The 20,678-nt window shown below is 44.0% G+C and overlaps 2 protein-coding genes across 36 annotated transcripts in view; one reads left to right on the top strand and one right to left on the bottom strand.

The window, feature by feature from the left end:
* LOC735719 (uncharacterized) overlaps positions 1–20,678 on the bottom strand; it is a 131,089-nt gene that overhangs the window by 34,547 nt on the left and 75,864 nt on the right. The window lies entirely within an intron of this gene.
* The window catches only part of SVIL (supervillin), a 277,505-nt gene that overhangs the window by 227,947 nt on the left and 28,880 nt on the right, over positions 1–20,678 (top strand). For all 34 annotated transcript variants that reach the window (XM_063780610.1, XM_063780606.1, XM_063780603.1 and 31 more), the window contains 9 exons: positions 7,307–7,454; positions 11,383–11,472; positions 11,559–11,645; positions 13,240–13,417; positions 15,603–15,775; positions 17,861–18,016; positions 19,317–19,453; positions 20,058–20,205; positions 20,385–20,530. In XM_063780610.1, the coding sequence (XP_063636680.1) occupies positions 7,307–7,454; positions 11,383–11,472; positions 11,559–11,645; positions 13,240–13,417; positions 15,603–15,775; positions 17,861–18,016; positions 19,317–19,453; positions 20,058–20,205; positions 20,385–20,530 (1,263 nt within the window). The remainder of the gene's footprint in view (positions 1–7,306; positions 7,455–11,382; positions 11,473–11,558; positions 11,646–13,239; positions 13,418–15,602; positions 15,776–17,860; positions 18,017–19,316; positions 19,454–20,057; positions 20,206–20,384; positions 20,531–20,678) is intronic.

The following is a 20,678-nucleotide window of genomic DNA, read 5'->3' as shown; positions in this document are numbered from 1 at the left end:
CTTTCTTAGCTCTCAGGTGGCCGCTGACAGTGCCGCGATGGGCCTGCTCCAGCAGCACCAGCAGTTATTGAATGAGTGGCTCAGGGTTTCACATGCGAAGCTGACAGAGAAGGTGTCTGGGGTCCTCCCGTAGTCATCTCGCCTCTTCACAAATGGAAACTCCCCACTTCTTCTCCCTGGGGCGGCCTTTCCCGCACTCTCCTGGTTCCTTTCCCCGAAGCTGGAAATGCTGGTTATAAGAGCCCAGGCCCCATGTACCTAGCCAGTGTCCACCCCAAGAAAGGGGCTGAAATGTGGAGCAAACTTCCTATCCCATCACGAACGGGGAAATGAGCTTGTGTTTCTTTGAAATAAGCCAATATTAAACTTTAAAGGAAAAGATATATTACTGAAGTCTTTAAGTGTATACAGTCGGCCCTTCATCTCTTCCAGTTCCGCATCCAAGGATTCAACCAACTAGGGATACTTGTGAATAAAACCAATAAAAAACAACAATACAACAGTTAAAAAATTAAAAACCAATACAGCAGAACAACTATTTACATAACATTACCTTGTATTAGGTATTATAAGTCATCACGAAATGATTTAAAGTACATGGCGGGGATGTGCACAGGCTGTGTGAAAATCCTACCCCATTTTACATCAGGGACTTGAGCATCTGTGGATTTTGGTATCTCTAGGAGGTCCTTGAACCAGTCCCCCATAGACACTGAGGGACAACTAGATATATTTTTCAGAAGAATTTATTTTTTTGGAGCAGTTGTAGGTTCACAGCAGAAAGTACAGGGTTCCTACATCATCCCTGCCCTCCCACACACAGCCACCCCAATTATCAACATCCCCCTCCAGAGTGGCACATTTGCTACCATTGATGAACCTACGCTGACGCGTCATTATCCCCAAAGTTAATAGATTACGTTAAAATTTACTTTTGGTATGGTCCATTCTCTCGGTTTTGACAAATACTTAATGACATATGTCCACCATTACACTATCATACAGAATCGTTTCCCTGCCCTGAAGATCCCCTGTGCTCTGCCTGCTTATCACTCTCACCACCCAGTCCTTGGCAACCGGTCATTTTTTACTGTCACATAGTTTTGCCTTTTCCAGAATGTCATTGAATTGGAATCACACAGTATGTAGCCTTTTCAGATTGGCTTCTTTCATTTAGTAATATGCATTTACGATTCCTCTGTGTCTTTTTAAAATTTTATTTATTTTTAAATTATTATCATTATTATTATTTTTGAGATGGAGTTTCACTCTGTTACCCAGGCTGGAGTGCAGTGGTGCAATCTTAGCTCACCGCAACCTCCACCTCCCGGGTTCAAGCGATTCTCCTGCCTCAGCCTCCTGAGTAGCTGTGATTGCAGGCGCCTGCCACCACACCCCAGGTAATTGTTTTGTATTTTTAGTAGAGACGGGGTTTCGCCATGTTGGCCAGGCTGGTCTCAAACTCCTAACCTCAGGTGATCCGCCCACCTCAGCCTCTCAGAGTGTTGGGATTACAGGCGTGAGCCTCCACTGTGTCTTTTTATGGCTTGAAAGCTTTTTTCTTTGTATCGTCGAATAATATTTCATTATCTGAATGTGCCACAGTTTATTTGTCTATTAATCTACTGGAGGACAGCTTGGTTGCTTCCAAGTCTTGGCAATTATGAATAAAGTGCTAGAAGCATCCATGTGCAGGCTTTTATTTGGATGTAAGTTTTCAACTCATTTGAGTATCAAGGAGCATGATTGCTGTATCATACGGTAAGAGTATGTTTAGTTCTGTGAGAAACCTCCAAACTGTCTTCCAAAGTGACTGTACCATTTTGCATTTCCATCAGCACTGAATGAGAGTTCCTGTCGCTCCATATCCTTGCCAGCATTTGGTGTTGTCAGTGTTTGCATTTTTGCCATCCTAATTGATGTGTAATAATGTCACCTTGTTTTAATTTGCAAGTCTCTAATGATGAGATTTGCAGATATGATGTTGAGCATATTTCCATGTGCTTATTTTCTGTCTTATATCTTCTTTGGTGAGGTATCTATTCAGATGTTTTTCCCATCTGTTAATCTGGTTGTTCATTTTCATATTGTTGAGTTTTAACAGTTCTTTGTATATTTGGGGTAGTAGTCCTTTATCAGATATGTCTTTTGCAAATATTTTCTCCCATTCTGTAGATTGTCTTCTCATTCTTTTAACAGTGTCTTTTACAGAAGTCTTTAATTTCAGTGAAGTTCAGCTTATCAGTTATTTCTTCTGTGGATATTGTGTTATATCTAAAAACTAATCACCAAATCCAAGATAATCTAAATTTCCTTCTATGTAATATTCTAGGAGTTTTATAGTTTTAATTTTTACAGTTAGGCCTTTGTGATCCATTTTGAGTTAATTTTGGGGAATGGTGGAAAATTTTGTATCTAGATTTTTTTTTACATATGAGTGTCCACTTATTCCAGCATCGTTTGTTGAAAAATACTATCTTTTCTTCATTCTAATGTTTTTGCTCCTTTCTCAAAGATCCGTTGACTAAATGTATATGAATCTATTATTGAGCTCTCTATTCCATTGATCTATTTGACTGTTCTTTCATCAATACCACACAATCTTGATTGCCGAGGCTTTATAGTAAGTCTTGAAGTTGACTGGTGTTGGTCCTCCAACTTTTTCCTTCCCCTTCAGTGTTGTGTTGGCTATTCTGGGTCTTTTGCCTCTCCATGTAAACTTTAAGATCAGTTTGTCAATATCTACAAAATCTCTTGCTGGGACTTTGGAACTGCATCGAATGTACAGGTCAAGTTGGGAAAACCTGCCATCTTAACAAAATTGAGTCTTCTTATCCATGAACATGGAATATATCTCCATATATTGTTAAGTTTAAAGGAAATTAACATTTGCCAAAGGCATTTCTGTTTCATCACTTCAAAATTAAAATTTCAAAAAATTATATACTTTTACCTCTGAACAATTTTTCCCAGCTAAATATAAATAGTTTATATACTGAGTATGTAGCACTAGCTCATCTGTGTTTTCAGAGGTCAAGTCACGCCTTTTCTTTCTTCCAGCAGTACTGGTGTCTTAATATTTAATAATACAAAGGTTCAGAGAAGAAAAAAAGCACACAGGCTGTGTCTAAATGGACTGTTTGTCTCTGTGTCAGGCTTCAACCTGAATTCTCTTCTTTCTCACATGCCTCAGGGCTGTACCAAAAGAAGATTTTACTTTATTCCCTTCCTTTCATCTTAGGAGCTGGTAGATGGTGACAGTACTGGAAAACACTTACTTCGAGGTCTGAGCCTTAACCTGTGATCTTTTCTTCATCTTTTATTCAGGGTACTTGAGGCTGTATGCAGTGACGAGGGACTGAAATTTCTCTTAAGGAAGGGGCAAAGCTAAATTTCTTTCATAGTGCGTAGAATTTGAAATGATCTTAGCATTTTTGAAAACTGAAAAGTACAACTTTGTTCCTTTCACCTTATTTCTATTACTTAATATGTGCTTTTATAATTTCTTCCTTTACAGTTTAACTACATGTGAATAAGATAAAAAAAAAAATTTAAAAGCCAGGTCACAATATTTTATTTCGATAAAGCTCTCTGGTTGTGGAAGAGTTTGACCCTTAAATCCGCCCTAATCCTTATAATACATCTTAGTTCTATGCTCTGTGTTGGATCACATCCCTGCGTGAGAAACATTGAGTGAGATTTGCTATGATTTTTCAGTCAGTGTATACAGAGAGAAAGAAACCCATCAGCAACATCAGGCAACCTAAAAGTATTCGTGTTGATTTGTCCTTTGCACAGTTTCAAGCTGTGACCTACCAAGTATCTGACCATCCCTAAGACAAGAACCTCTTTTCTACCTATTTCACTACCTTCTACACACACACACCCACCCACACACACACACGTGCATACACATACACAAATACTCAATTTCTCCTCCACCCTCTTTCTCTGCCTTTCCCCACCACATTCGTGGGATCTATCTTTGAAAGAATGAAGGACAGATGGGGTAGGTTTCTGTTTAGATTCTTCCTCAACTCTCTTACTATTCCAGCCAATCCCAAACATGTGTCAGCTAAACCTGGAAAAATGACACAATACTTATTACTATATATATAACATCCTTCTCTAAACAAGGAAAGAAAAATTTAGAAGGAAAAAAACAAGACAATAATGAAGTTTTAAGCTTAAAAAAATCAAATGAACAAATATATATCTTTGTTCTCACATTTTGAGTTCTAAATTGTGATAAATATTTATTAGATTATTTAGAGAATAAACAAACTGTATATGCTTTACACCCTTCTAGAGCCATGTAAAGTTGAATTGCAGCAATTAGGGGGTCCTAAGCCAACCCTACTAAGTAGCAAAGTTAAGTCAAAATTTCTAGAAAAACAAAAACATTTATGCTTAATATTACTATTCAGAAAGGAGTAAAAATTATTTCTTCTTGCCCTAGGTCTGGCAAACGAATGGGAGCTTTAAATTCTAAAATGGTTGTATCATCCCAAAGTTTGTATCCATTGTGTGCGTAAAGGGCTCTGAGGGAATCCCAGTGCTTTGAAAAACGAAATTTTGGATTTGAAGATACCATTTTTCTGAGTCATTATCCACACCCACTACCCCACCCTGGACTGTTGAGATGCCTGAGAGAATTCACCGCAGAGTTGACTAAGTGAATAGTGAATCACCACAGTGATGGCTGAACCTTTGGAGACGCCAACTTTCTTGGCACTTGATGTTTCTTGGAAATATTTGAAGCCAAGTGCCATCTTGGTTTGATTAAAATTCACTCCTGAAACTTCGTTTTCAAAGAAAACATATTCTCGTTGTTGAATTTTGATGAGGTCTTTCGGGCAAGTGAACCTCATCGTTTATTTAAAAAGGATACGTGATTCAGAGAGTTACTTGGAATTAGGGGCTTCTCGCCGATCACGAGGGGAAATGTTAAGGTTTTTAGGAAAAAATTTTAGTAACTTTGAATTTTGATAAAATGTTAAACTTACAGAAAAATTTCCATTATAGGCAGAGCACTTTCATACACTTTACCAGAACCACTCATTGTTGACATTGGCCCCCCTCCTTCACTCTCGCTCCCTTCCTCCCTCCACTCCTCACCCCACTTTCTTGCCTTCTCTTCCCCCATCTCATTTTTCCCACCCCAACCATGTGCCAGTAGTTTGGAAACATTGTGCTCCTCTACCTTTCAATATTTGACTTAGTTCCTAAAGTCAAAGATATTTCCTCGCATAACCACAATATGGTGATCAAGATGAGGAAGTTAATGTTGATACAATATTTATCTGATCCACGTCCATCTTAAAATTGTGTCAATTTCCTCCAATAATGACCTTTGTAGCCCCCACCCCATCTAGGATTCAAGCCAGGATCATGCATCACGTTTGGTTGTCATATCTCTTTAGGAAAAGGTTTTTAACCTAATTTAAGTTGGCAGGGACCTCGAAATCACTTCTGGCTATGAGGGCTTTATAGAAGAATCCTGTGAAAGACAGACTCATCACTTAGATGATGGAGAAGTCCACGTTCATAGCTTAAACCAAATCTTCCCAGTGCAGACCTGGTTTTGTGCTGCTGGAAAGGAAGGGAAGGCGCCTTTCCTCTGTCAACTTCCATCATTCCAGGGGTTAAGAAAATGAACTGTCCCCATCTCCACTCTCTTCCTGTCCCTCCTGAATCAGGAAGTCCTCTCTCGTGGGTCAGTGAAGGGAAGTGGTTTGCCATAGTGAGGAGGAAAGGCATCAGGGAAGAGAATCTCTAGGATGGACTTGACTCGGGGCTCTCTGAGTCCTCCCCTGTGTCAGCGCGAGGCCTTAGGATCACATTGATCCACGGAGATTTCTTAGCCAAGGAAAATGCCTTAGGAAGGCAGAAAAGGTGGGGTACCTGCTAGAATAAGTTGAGTAGTGCTCAAAAGTAATTTGAAAGCAGATGCGCTAGCAGCAATCTGGGGAACCTCCTAGAAGAAGGTGTGGAGTGCTCAGATGTAGTTTGAAAGCGGATGCACCAGCAGCAACAGCCAGCCTCGGGTTCAAGAGACAGTGGAAAGTGAGAGGGCAAACCCAGGAAGCCATCGCCGGCCTCCAGAGCCCCTTCCAGAAACCAGCAGGTGACAGCCAGGGACGTGCCTTCTGCTCTGGAGGGGGCACCTTTGCACTCTTCCTTCCTTGGCATTAGCTCCACAGCTCCTGTGCTTCTCCCCCACTCACCACCCAGCCCAGTGCCTCGCCATAGACAGGGGTCTTGTGGTGCAGGGAGGGATGGCTTGAAGACAGAGGAAAAGCAAACTCTGTCGGCCATCGTTTGAGGACCTCCTGCCCTGGTATCGCCCGCGACCGCCACCTACACTCTTCTCCCCAATACACATCACTCAGTGGCATGAGCCCTGTCCTCTGCTTCCATCGCTGCTCCTCTCCCTCCCTCCTCAGTCCCATCTCTCCATCCCAGGCCTGTCCTGAGCCCCTCCTCCTTTCCTGATGCCCTTTGAGTCCCCTGTAGCTTCTTCCCCTTCCCCTCGCGCCACATCCCCAACCGCAAGCCTAATGAGCATCACCAATGGCTTGGAAATGGAAGAAGCAGATCTCTCCAGAAATTTTCCAATTAGAAACTGCTGAGAGCATTTTAAGTAGAAATGTTACCGTGCATGTAGGTTATGTCTACAGCATAGTTCATTGTCAACATCAGATGTCTCACAGTTTAAAGCCACTTCTGTGGGCTCTCCTGGTTGTCTACCTGCCCTCAGAACATCAGTGGCTGCAGGAAAAAGCAAGCAGAGTGCCAGAAAACCTTCTCCTGCCCCTTATTCCTAACCAGCCTTCCCTGTCTCTAACTGGGCAAGTTCCTTGTGTGCTCACATGGATAAAGTTTTCTAGATCAATCATGTTCTTTGTGAGTATATAGGGATAAAAATCTCCCAGTTAACCGAGTTTAACTAGATGGGTTAAGACAGAGAAACTTTAAAACCCTGTAGAGTCCAGGACATGAAAACAATCTATTTTTAATTGTTTGTGTTTACAAAGGATTGTTCTGGTGCTCCAGTGCCCCAAACCGGTAAGTCACAGGACAAAGGTGTTCATCTAAAGTTACAGCATCGCCAGTGGTGGTCTCCCACCCAACCTGGACGTAAGGAAGCCGAGCCCATTTCAGACAGAACATTTTTGAACATCTTTGGACAATATACTTACTCCTCTTTGTCTACCGCTTTTTTCACTCATGAAATGCTGCAGGCTGAGGTCCACACCGCTGTCATTTCTCTCTCCCGTTTTCTCTTCTGTACATTTATGAACAGCGGGTCACAGAAAGTCGAGAGAGCCAAATGACGATTGAGGAGAGGAAGCAGCTCATCACTGTGAGAGAGGAGGCCTGGAAGTCGAGAGGCAGAGGAGCGGCCAACGACTCGACCCAGTTCACTGTGGCTGGCAGGATGGTGAAGAAAGGTCAGTGTGTGTGTGCACATGTGTGTGTGTGTCCATGTGTGTGGTGTGTGCACAATGCACACACGTGAGCACACTTACCCATGGAGGGCATGGTGGTACGTGATAGCTCAATTTCAAAGAAGAAACCATGGTCTTTTTAAGTTTTTTCTAAGAGACAGGGACTTGCTCTTTTGCCTGGGCTGGGGTGCAGTGGCTCAGTCATGGCTCACTGCAGCCTCAAACTCATGGGCTGAAGCAATCTTCCCACCACAGCCTCTCTAGTAGCTGGGATTATAGGTGTGCAAAACCATGCCTGGCTTTTTAAAAATTTTTATGTAGAAATGGGGTGTCGCTGTGTTGCCCAGGCTGGTCTCGAACTCTTGGGCTTAAGTAATCCTCCCACCTCAGCCTCCTAAGTAGCTGGGACTACAGGCTTGAGACACCATGCCCAGCCTTCTTTTAAAATTTTTTAAACTTACTGACATTCTATAAATGTTTTTTGTGTAGGTTCTGTGAGATACTTCTACTGAATATCTTTTCTTCATAAATAGTATCTTCTTTAAACTTTATATGATTCTTGGAAGTATTTGAAGGTCATAAAACAGTGATGCATAATTCCATTTGTCACTATTTCAAAACTTACCCATTTGGAATTAAGTGCAAGTGTAGGTTTCAAAAGCAGTTCAAATCTGCTAACAAATTTTGGTCCTTTCCCATAATTACAATTATTTATTTAGACGGAGTTTCACTCTTGTTGCCCAGGCTGGAGTGCAATGGTGTGATCTCAGCTCACTGTATCCTCCACCTCCTGGGTTCAAGCAATTCTCTTGCCTCAGCCCCCCAAGTAGCTGGGATTACAGGCGGCCACCACCATGCCTGGCTAATTTTTCACCTTTTTAGTACAGACGGAGTTTCACCATGTGGGCCAGGTGGTCTCAAACTGCTGACCTCAGGTGATCCATCCACTTCGACCTCCCAGAGTGCTGGGATTACAGGCGTGAACCACTGTGCCCAGCCCCCATAATTACTTCTTTTTTTTTTTTTTTTGGTGGAGGGGACAGAATCTCGCTCTGTCTCCCAGGCTGGAGTGCAGTGGCACAATCTCAGGTCACTGCAACCTCTGCCTCCCAGGTTCAAGCAATTTTCCTGCCTCAGACTCCCAAGTAGCTGGGATCACAGGCGCGCGCCACCATGCCCGGCTAATTTTTGTATTTTTAGTAGAGACGGGGTTTTGCCATGTTTGCCAGGCTGGTCTCGAACTCCTGACCTCAGGTGATTCACCTGCCTTGGACTCCCAAAGTGCTGGGATTACAGGCATGAGCCACCCCGCCAGCCCATAATTACTTTTAAATTGTTTCCATTTCCTTCTGACCTGGCAACCATGTACCCTAAGTCAGCCTTTCACAATAAAGAAGTTTATCCCCTCTTCCTTTTAGGTTAATTCCTAGGTCCTTCTCCATCAAACCTGATTTCTCTGACTGACCAAAGCCAAATCCGGATATGCTTTAATAGATGTCTAAAATATGTCCTCAGTTCCTAGGCAGTGGGATGTCCCTGCTGCAATCTTCTGCTGCTGAGCTCTTGGAACTGATTTGATGCCTGTGTTCAAAAATTTATGAAACTGACTTACATATCACTTGGTTAGTAAAGTTACTGGAGAGCTTTGAGGCTTCATAAGAGTGTTTGGGGCTTTATTTCATATCCTGCAGGAAATGATTAAAATTTGGGTTCCCTTTGTCACCTATATGCACATACCATCACTTTCTAAGCTATTATTTAAAGCAGATTTCCCATCATAGTGGTATACGTTTTCACATTCACTTGTTCTTAACATCTTGTCATCAAATATAGAGGCTTAGCTTTTCTTTTTCTCAGAACCTTTAATCCACACTTTTATGAAGAGTACCTAACTCATTATAGGTACATAATGAATGTTTGTAGAAGGAAGGGAAGGAGCGAGACATGGGAAATCCCTGAACGGTGATTAACTCAAATCTTAGTGGGGAATCCTTTCTAACAAATCTATTCTTACCTCATCTTGGAATGGTGAAAATATAATTTGCTCTCACGGAATGAGGTACCATTTGCCAATTTCCTGCATCAGATCACAGAACGGGATGCTCATGTTTAAACTCCTTTAACGTGAGCCCCAACCCTTCTTTAACAGAAGCACGTCGTTAGGTGCAGGGTGACTAAGTAGAACTGGAACTGAGAACTTGAACCAGACCTCAGGTTTTCCAGCTTCTAGCCCAGGCTTTTATCTTGATGACTTTCCGCTTTGGTTTCTTTTCTTTCTTCCATCTTAAAAACCCTAATTTATTTGTAAGTGGGTTCTTACTACCAAATGCCACTGCCCTTGTCCACATTGACATCTGTGAAAATGTTCCTGAAGAGAGTAGGTGACTGGTTGTTGTACCTAGAATTCATTGAAAAGAGCTATGGGGGAGATCTTTGTTTTGTTTTAACATTTTGTAATTTGCATCTCCCCGCCATGAGCCATTCATTCCCTAAGGATCCTTAGCTAGGTGGGGAGCACGTTTGCATAGTGCCACTGCCTGAACCGCCAGCAGGGGGAGCCATGGCAGCGGGGTTTGCCCGGCACCGGCCAGGACACGGATGGATTTCTCCGGTTGCTTTGGAAACCAGCCTTCAGAGTCAGTCCTGTTTATTAGCTGCGGAGTTAACGGCCTCTGTGCTAATGAACTCCTCTGATGTCTCTTCTCTTAAGCATCCTTCTAGTGAGTGAAGATTTCCCTCCCCACCCTGTGATACCAGATTTTATTTATCATCTTTCAAGAAAGTTTACTTTCTCATGGATGGAAACCCTTTGCAGTTCTGGCAATTGAAACAAATTTTAAAACTTTTATTGACATCATCAATAAAATATATGTACATAATGAGACGTACTTGTAGAATATTACTAAAACTTGAGTTTTAAACCATTTAATGGTTTTTTTTATTAAATTTTTTATGCTATAATACTTCTCCCGTTCACAGGAGGAAGGAGCAGAATCATTCATTCATTTGGTTTTCCTTGTGATAGTGATTTGCATATCCTCTCGATGTTGTTCATCCAGGGATGCGTTGTCATCTAAGTGGCAATGTCATCTAAGGATTTCACATTTATTACAAATGAGTACAGAGAACATTCACATCTCATTTTGTTTTTTTGTAAATGCACTAGTTTTCTTTCCAATGCCTTCCACTTAGGTTAGGGAAGCGATACTCATCCTTCTCTTTACTAAGTTTTCTTCTTCCAGCTGGATACTTTCTCCATGCAGGAATTCCTCCCTTTCCCTTTCATATGTCTCTCACCACTTGCCCTTTTAAAGATTCCCCACTCTGCTTCTCGGTAAATATACTAGGAAAAGCATTTCCTGTTTCTGCCCACACGGGAGATGGACAGGACCTTCCAAAACTCGTAGTTGGTCCAGACCTGCCCTGGTCTGTGATTTCTTCTGAAAGGTTGGCCCTCCTTGGGTTACTGTCTATGTCATGTCCCCAGGGCCACTGTCCCTCCCTCCCCTCAGCCTGGAGGAGAGCTCCAGTGCGGGGGGCCAGTTGCTGGCAAGTGTGACACAGCTCATTCTGCAGATGGCACCAATGCACTCTCAGCTGCCCCTGCCATCTCCAGAGAGCCTCAGAACTCACAGCTGCATTTGCCCAGGTTAACGTGTCATGGACATGTTTTCCCACGTCTCCACCGTTCATTTTGGAATATCGGCTTGTCAGCCACTACAGTCCTTGGAAATAATAAAATCCAGTCTACGTTTGCAGTTGGTTGTCCCACAGTCGTGGTACGTGTGAAATGTGTGTGTGTGTGCCTGCATGTGTGTAAATTCTTATATGTTGTGCTGTCTACCCTGGGACTTCTGGAGATCCACCAGGGTCCCGGAGATTTCCAGAAGTGACCCTGAGATGCTCAGTAGCTTGTCTGTGTGTTCCACAGGTTTGGCGTCACCCACTGCCATAACCCCAGTAGCCTCACCCATTTGCAGTAAAACAAGAGGCACCACACCCGTTTCCAAACCCCTGGAAGGTAAGTCGCCAAGGCCCTGGCCACGCCAAGCCTGATCAGAAGAGGCCTTAGTGATGCTGTCTCACTGATGGTTTCTGCTTGCCTAGATATCGAAGCCAGACCAGATATGCAGTTAGAATCGGACCTGAAGTTGGACAGGCTGGAAACCTTTCTAAGAAGGCTGAATAACAAAGGTACCTACTGGAAGCCAGAAGGCTTTGCTTTCAGAATCTCTAAATCCTAATTCTGATTGCTTTTCTTCCTCAGCTAAATTATTTTCTTTCTATTATGGCTTTCCTAATTCATACTGTAATCATTATCTTTGTTGTTATCTTCAAAAAAAAGAAGTTTTGGTCAAGACTGATTAGAGAAACAAGCCCTGATTCACTTGATAATGTACTAAATTGGGGACTTCCAATAATACATTTTTTTCTTGAATCTAAACCCTTGGGATGTAATCCAATTGGAATTGTGAACTGAGTGATTTTGCTTATAACTCTGAAAGCAGATTATTATATGTTGGCAAAATCAACGTGACCTTGGGCCTGGTGAACTTTAAATTGTATGTTATCAATTTCCAATAAGGTAAAAGCTAATATTATTTCGTATAATCACAAATGATTTCTAAAAGAAAATTATGGCAAATGAATATTGAAGTAAATGTTTCAATATAAAAGTCAATGCGGTATACCAAATAAAAGAGCAATATGCAAAAACAGCCTTTTATCTCTTGATTAAAATGCCCAATCCTGGAAACTTATCAAATACTAGGCGCTGGGAGTCCCTGCTATTGACAGTGACCACTAAAAGGTTGAAAATAATACAACCACCACTGAACGGAAATATAAAAGTGTAATATAATAACTGAACTGGCTAGGCAGGGAATGCCAATCAGCAAAGCATTTATTACACACATGGAGCAGTGATCTAGCCCGTGGGTCAGCAAGCGATGGCCATTGCCAAATCCAGCTGCCCACCTGCTTTTTTTTTTTCTTGTTTGTTTTTTAGAGACAGGGTCTTGCTCTGTCACCCAGGCTAAAGTGCAGTGGTGCCATCATAGCTCACTGTAGCCTTGAACTCCTGGACTCAAGCAATCCTCCCACCTCAGCCTCCCAAGTAGGTGGGACTATGGGCGTGCACCACCAAGCCTGGCTAATTTTTTTCTGTTTTTGTAGAGATGGGGACCCACTATGTTGCTCAGGCTGAAGTCCTGGGCTCAAGCAATCCCCCAGCCTCAGCCTCCCAAAGTGCTGAGATTATAAGCGTAAGCCACCATGCCCAGCCCTGTTTTTGTAAATAAAGTTTTATTGAAACATATCCATGCCTATTTGTGAACTATTGTCAATAGCTTTTGCATTAAGACAGCAGAACTGAGTTGTCGCAACACAGGCCCCATGTCACCCCTCCCCATGCAAAGCCTAAAATGTTTACTGGCTGGCCCTTTTTGGAAGAAGTTTGCCAACCCTTCACGTAGAATGAGGCTGAGGCTGGTTCACCTACCCTCAACAGAAGCAAGTGCAGGTTCAGAAGCGTTCAGTGGGCTCCTGTGTGCAGTATGGTCAGCCTCCCTCTCTCCCATTTTACTGCAGAAGATTTGTTCAGGTGGGAAGTCCTTACGTCAGAGATTAAGTAAGGGCCTGGGAAGCAACCACAGGACCCTGTATATCACAACCGTGTTTCTTCCACTCCTAGAACTTAGGAGGCAATAGAATTTTTAAACTATTGTGAAGCATAATTGGAGTCCTTGTTTTTATAAAACTCTTATGTCTTTTGCTTGTTTGTTGATAGTTGGCGGGATGCACGAAACGGTGCTCACTGTCACCGGCAAATCTGTGAAGGAGGTGATGAAGCCGGATGATGACGAAACCTTTGCCAAATTTTACCGCAACGTGGATTATAATAAGCTGAGAGGTCCTGTGGAGCTGGACGAGGACTTCGATGTCATTTTCGATCCTTATGCACCCAAGTGAGTTATTTGGGTCTCCGTCTTTCCTCCACTGAGAAGGGCTTCCTTCGCCTGCAGAGGGCACATCCATGAGGCTCTTCCCCCAGTGTGGCCTGCTTCTCTTTCTAACTCCATCACGGCGGCGTTAGTATTCTAGAACCAGGGCAAGGTGTTGCAGGAGCCAGGGGCACGGAGCCTCGCAGCAGATAAAACATGCAGACGGCAGACCAGATGTGCATGCAGGCAGACCGCGTGGGCCACAGATGCTTGTCCTGTGCCATAAAGAGGGCGTCACTGGATTTTTCACATAATGTAAATATTGTTTTGCAGTTTTTAGGTTTATATCACTTAGCAGAGAGTTCAACGCCTGTCTTTCATTTGACATATTGAATTCTTGCTCATAATTTTGCAAAATATTTGGATGAGATGGGCTCAAACTAATACAGCTAACTAGAAAATCAGTAAGGCATGTTACTTAGCTTCCAATCATTTATAAAATCAATAGATCTGCGGGCTTTCTCATTGATGTCTAAGGGTTTCTCTTCCCAGGGGAACATGACTAAACCAACTAGGAAAAGCGATTATGGTATTAGGATCCCGTCAATTTCAAGTGCCAAGAAAAAGATCCCAACTCAAACTGATTTCAGCAAAAAGAAAAGTGCGGAGGGCTTTGTCGGCTCACTGGCTGAACAGTGCGGAGGGGTTTATGGCTCACTGTCTCAACAGTGCGGCGGAGTTTACTGGCTCACTCTCTGAACAGTGCAGATGTGGCCTCGGGTTCTAGACGCCCCTCAGAACACAGTCTGTCTTGGCTGTTTTCCTTGGCCTCACTCTCCGTCAGGCAGCGGCCTGGCGGCAGATGGACACCCCAGCTCTGGAGTCACAAGGCTGCCTCCCTGGCCAGCCCAGCACGGGTGGCTTCTCTTCCCAGTAGTCCCAGCAGAAGTTCCAGGTTTGATTTTCTTGGCTTCAACTTGAGCCCGTGTCCATCCCCAAACCAGTCACTGTGGCCAATGGGATAGAAGATGCTGACTGGGTAAAGGCGGGTGTCTGGGTCTCCTCTAGAGCCACGGTGGGGGCGCAGTGAGGTGGTTTCCCCAAAGGAAAATCCAGATGCTATTACCAGAAGCAGAGGGAGACACGCTAGACAGGCTCCACCCACGGCAATCCACCACATCCATCTGCTCTTAACTGCGAAATTGTCAGTGACATATACCATTTTCTACAAGCTGCTCCTGATAAATTCTTTGCATATTCCAGTTTGCTCAATTTGTTTCAGTTTGCATGTTTTAATTTCCTACCTTAAAAAATGAGCCCTTTGCCATTTTCTACTTCAAAATAGTATTTTGGGTATTTGCATACATAGCGGTTTAACCATTTCTCAATCTTCCGCCCAGACAATGTCACTGTTTAAGTAGTTGTATATCATAATTTAAACATATTGATAGACACATATGACACCATGGTACGTAAAGACGCCTTTTGGGCACAGAGGCCCGCGCAGCTGGAGGTGGAGAGTGGCAGCAGGAGTCTGTTGGGAGATCGCTTCGCTCGGTCTGCTCACCTTCCCTAGTCTGGTTTTCCACCCCAAAGAATTGTGAGAATGTGGGGTGGTCACAGATGATTGCGGGCCTATTTTATTTCAATATATTCTTCCAAAAAGTGGTTATTTTTCAGAGGGGGCAGTGCGTTAAGTGGAAGCTAGTCATGGAGGGTCAGTAAGGGGACCGAAAGCTATTGCATAGGGAGAAAGTTTAGGCCGAGCGAAGAGGATTACGTCAAGGAGCCCGTGCAAATTCCCGAAGGGCTTGCCGGAAACAGACAAGTAGACATGGGTGTATGATTCCAAAGCGAGAATTAGGACGTGTGCATGGGCGTGGTAGGGGGAGGGAAGAGCTCCCTAAACCCTAGAGCTGTCTAGCAGAGCCATGAGCTGCCCGGAAGTACTCCACACCCTCCCAGGCGGAGACCGAGGGGCAGGAGTGAGTGGGGGCGTCCGGGTGTGGCTGAGATTTGAACTCAGTGGGCTTGCATCCCTCTTCCATCTCCAAGATTCTACGACTCCATGTCAGGGGAGTGGCGGTGGGAGGAAGAGTTGCAAGATTTGTAACAAAATCAGGAAATACTTTGTGGAGTCCAAGACCCCCAGGTCATCCAGGGGTGGTGGTGTCACAGACTGGGACCGCGGCTCTGCTTCCATCCGCAGATTGACGTCTTCTGTGGCCGAGCACAAGCGGGCAGTTAGGCCCAAGCGCCGGGTTCAGGCCTCCAAAAACCCCCTGAAAATGCTGGCGGCAAGAGAAGATCTCCTTCAGGAATACACTGAGCAGAGATTAAACGTTGCCTTCATGGAGTCAAAGCGGATGAAAGTAGAAAAGAGTGAGTATTTGAACCCCCACCCTGCTTCTGTGTTTGGGAATGGCTTCTTCCGATGCTTTACTCATTGCTTGGTTTTCTGCCTTGTGAAGGCCAATAATGGTGCTCAGAAGACCCTCATGAAGTAAAAAGGAGTAAGTTTGCACAACCTAGACTTTAAAGATTTTTCATAGAAATTCTCAAAGTGTGTATCACCTGTTCAGTTAGTTAATTCAGATTATACTGGGGTTTGGTTTTTTTTTTTTTTTTAAAGACTGGGGTCTCATCATATTGCCCAGGCTCATCTCAAACTCTCTAGCCTCAAACAATCCTCCCACCTTGATCTCCCAAAGTGCTGGGATTACAGGCACAAGCCACCGCACCCGGTTACAAATTACCCTGTTTTGTTGAGTTTTTTTCTGGAAGTTAGAAGAGATGGATATTTCTGAGTATGGTAATTCAGCCATTTTCAGCTCTGTAGATCCTGAACACACAATCATTCTTCATTTAATCTTATTAGTCGTTTGATCTCTTATAGTAAAAGAGTTATTTGATCTCTTCTAGTAAAACACTTCAAATCACTGGAGTATCTAATCCTAGATTTTTATATTATTAATTAACACAAATGCCAGTGCTTTTCAGATTGTTCTTGGTAGGACCCTGAGCTTCTTGGAGTTGGGATGTGGGCTGGAGGGAGCAGGGGGAGCTGGCGGGGGCGATGAATGGAGGCGAGGAGATGGGCTCCAGACTCTCAGTCTCACTGTAGGCTGAGCCACACTGCTTTCATCTGCCCAGTAATGTGGGGTTCCATCATTCTGAAACAGTGATTTTCTTGGTTTGAGGTGATAGCATACATAATCTTGATTTTTGGGATAATCTTGCTATAATTTTCATTTTCCCATAACACTCATAGACCTATTTCCTAATGTTTTTCTTAGAAATATAGTATTTAGATGAAGTGGTTGAGCCTTTTCGTTATCACTGGTTTACTATGAAAGTATATTTCAGACTGGGCATGGTGGCTCATGCCTGTAATCCCAGCACTTCAGGAGGCAGAGGCAGGAGGATCACTTGAGCCCAAGAGTCTGAGACCAGCCTGAGACCAGCCTGGGAAACATAGCAAGACTTCATCTCTACAAAAAATAAAAAAATTAGCCAGGTGTGGTGGCACTCACCTGGGGTCCCAGTTACTCAGGAGGCTGAGGTGGGAGGATCACTAAACCCCGGGAGGTCAAGGCTGCAGTGAGCCATGACTGCACCACTGCACTCCAGGCTGGGTGACAGAGCCACACCCTTTCTCAACAACAACAACAACAAAAGTGTATTTAAAAACCACAACACCATAATGAATTGACAAGTGGTATTATATGTCTTCAAACCTAATCCCAGTGAAATAAATTTCTGAATTTTTCTCCAGCATATACATTTTTAAAACAATAAGTTGGAGAAATAAATGTTGGCACAGATTTTACATATGTTTCCTCTGCCTCCACTTTTGGGGGCTCAGGGGTTGGATTAGTGATGACTGACCGGTCTATAGATGTTTGCTGTTTTGCAGTGAAAACCCATCTTATAACTACAGTCTTAACTCTAAGAGCAGAAGATCTCAAGATATCATCTGGCTGATCACTTTGCCTTCAGATAAAGATTAGAACCTAATCATCCCTTACAGAGTGTCTACTTTTTTGTTTTCTTTATGTATAAAGGCTTTTGGTGAAAGCTGTCTAACAGTCATCTGGCATCTATACATTTGGACATGTAAAAGTTGTTAGGATTTAGAACAGCTTTCAGTGGAATTGCAACAAGTGCATCCAGCTCCTGGTTTTGTACTAAAGTAGCTGGTCCACGTCATCACTCAGTTCTTGTCCCTCTGCACAGCATGGAGTGACACTTGTCAACAAGCAGTTTATATTTTCAATGCTGTACTTAATTCTTAACACGGTGGTTAAGCATTGAATTGCACATTTAATCAAACTTGAGTATGTTTTCCCTCTCGGGATTAACTTGAAAAGACAAAGGTGTTGAGTCAGTTATGAATAATTTCTGACTGTAAATATTGTCACTGTAACTGAACCTCCTGCGTTGTGTTTCCTTATTCAACCTGCCCAGTGTCTTCCAACTCCAACTTCTCAGAAGTCACCCTGGCGGGTTTAGCCAGTAAAGAAAACTTCAGCAACGTCAGCCTGCGGAGCGTCAACCTGACGGAACAGAACTCTAACAACAGCGCTGTGCCCTACAAGAGGCTGATGCTGTTGCAGATTAAAGGTATTTCAGAGCAGCCTGGCACCGTGACTCAGGGCCCGTGGTTTCTGTCTGGTCCCATACGGAGTCCTGACTCTGTAATTCATTGCCTGTGCCGGGAAAGGAACGCACACTTTTTGAGAACTTATTGTGTGTTCCTTGCTATGCAACCCCCTGTCTCTCAAGCTTCCCCAAATCCCATGACATAGGAAGTATTCTGCCCACCAGGGCTTCCAGAGGCAGGAACGTGTCTGGAGTCCCAGCAGCTACTGGGTGGCAGAGCTGGATTCGAACCCAGGTCCCCCCACTCCAGAATCCCAGCTTTTGCTCCTGGTGCCCCATGCCCCACGAAGCGGTCACACATCCATGCAGTTACCAGAGGTGCCCTACATCATCAGAGGGGCTCTCTGCTCTCTGCCCAGTTCTCCCCGAGTCAGTACAGAACTGGGGAGGAAGACACAGCTTGGAGAAGGAATCAAGGGAAGGTCGACGAAGATGAAGCCCACCTGCATTCCGCTCCAGTGCCCTTCCTGTCCGTAGCAAGGGAGATTCCAAAGACAAACCAGGGGTCTCTGGGCCATGAGGAGGAGACTCGGCTGCCTCCTGGTGGCCACTGTATAGATGAATCCTTGAGATGAGAATGAAGGAAATATCCTCTCCCTCCAGGAGGGTTTCCCGCATGTTTCTGTGTAACCACTATCCTATTGTGTGTATTTAAAAAGACTAGTGAGAAGCTCACATAACCAACCTCTGTCCTGAGTCCTAACCCAGAGACTACATGATCAGTGTAATTGTGGAAAGCTCAAAATCAACAAATATTTAGGAAAAGGTGTTGAAAGCCACAGAAGGCGGCGCCTCCATCCTTCCTGTTGAGAGGCCCCTAGGGTTCATAGTGGAAACTCCCCAGGGGAAGATCGGACCCTTCCTGAAGGCATGGCTTCCCTTGCCTGGGCCACAGATGTAATTGGGTGCAGGAGGTGGCCAGGGGAGAGAAAGGCCCCGGGAGAAGAGTGAAGGAGGGAAAAGGAGCCTGTGTGCTCATCTCCCTGGAAGGGGGAGCCTTCATTAACCCACGCACATGACACTGATAATGGTCCTGAGAAGTGGGTGACATTTGGGAAAGCACAAACCAGGAAAGCAGCCGCTAGTGCCATCATCATGCCCTTTCTAAATCCCCCTGCTGCCACCCTGGGCCATGGGCACTCTTATTAGCAGACAAGACTCTTTAGAAGTGAAAGCATCCGCAGCAGGGATGCTTCCGATGTGGGGTGCGTCCTATCCCCGTTCTGTCTGGAAAGACAGTGACTGTCTGCCTCGTGTTCAGGAAGAAGACATGTGCAGACCAGGCTGGTGGAACCTCGAGCTTCGGCGCTCAACAGTGGGGACTGCTTCCTCCTGCTCTCTCCCCACTGCTGCTTCCTGTGGGTAGGAGAGTTTGCAAACGTCATAGAAAAGGCGAAGGTTGGTACCTGAAAAATAAAAATGCTTTAGCTAACATCTCCTTTACGCACCGGTGGAGTGTTCTTCCTGACGTCAGTCACAAAGCTTCTCAAAAGCCAGGTGTTGCATTCAAGTGAGAAGGGATAGGTAGGATTTCTTTTCCTGAATGTCTCTCAAACAAGCTTTCATTACATGTTTAAATGGGATGCTTTAGGACTATGACCTACACCCCAGTGTTTAGGTCCTGGGTTCCTTCCTACTCCTGTGTAAAAAAGGAAGCGGCCCCACTTTAAAGTCCTTTATCCCAGGTAGCTCTGAAGTTCTGCCATAGACCTATTGAATGACACTGTCATGGGGTAAAGCCCAAAGAATAGTGTTTTTTAAAAGCATCACATGTGACCTATTGAAGATGGAGAACTATTGCTCTAAAGAATTGATACTCCCTGGTCTTTCAGTTACATTTTCTTGAGGTCATTGAAAATACCCAGTAACCAGCATCCACCCACACCCGTGGTCACAAGGCTTTCCTTGCAGGCACACTGTTTCTCCCTCTGGTTTTGACATGTGCCACTCTGTCTAGCCAAGGGCTTTTCTACCCAGGCAATTGTGTTCCTCTCTTTTTTAGGCCTCAGAACTTGCAACTTTAATTCAGACAAAGAGGGAACTTGGTTGTAGAGCTACTTATATCCAAACCATTGAAGAAGGAATTAATACACACACTCATGCAGCCAAAGACTTCTGGAAGCTTCTGGGTGGCCAAACCAGTTACCAATGTAAGACTTCATTGTACTTCAGAGATTGACGAGACTTGAATCTCCTTTCTTCTCCCTTAGCTCATTCTTCTATTTTACATTGTAAATAAAATTTTACAATGTGAAATTCATTCACATTTTACATTGCAGCTACTTTGCAATGTAAAATGTGATGCTCTCCTGTTCTTCTTATCCCCAAGCCGCTGGAGACCCAAAAGAAGATGAACTCTATGAAGCAGCCATAATAGAAACTAACTGCATTTACCGTCTCTTGGATGACAAACTTGTTCCTGATGACGACTACTGGGGGAAAATTCCGAAGTGCTCCCTTCTGCAACCCAAAGAGGTACAGTCCGTGGGCTCTGCCCTTCAGTGAGAAACCACATTGAAAGCACTCAGCACAGGCTGCCCAATAAATTAGAGAGTAAGTTCCCAATAAAGGTTAGCCAGTGTCAGTACCCATTGTAGAACATTTACAGCTTTTTAAAGGATAT

This window comes from Pan troglodytes, chromosome 8, assembly GCF_028858775.2.
Source record: "Pan troglodytes isolate AG18354 chromosome 8, NHGRI_mPanTro3-v2.0_pri, whole genome shotgun sequence".
In the NCBI taxonomy this organism is placed as follows: Eukaryota; Metazoa; Chordata; class Mammalia; order Primates; family Hominidae; genus Pan; species Pan troglodytes.
This window is presented reverse-complemented; position numbering and strand designations above follow the sequence as displayed.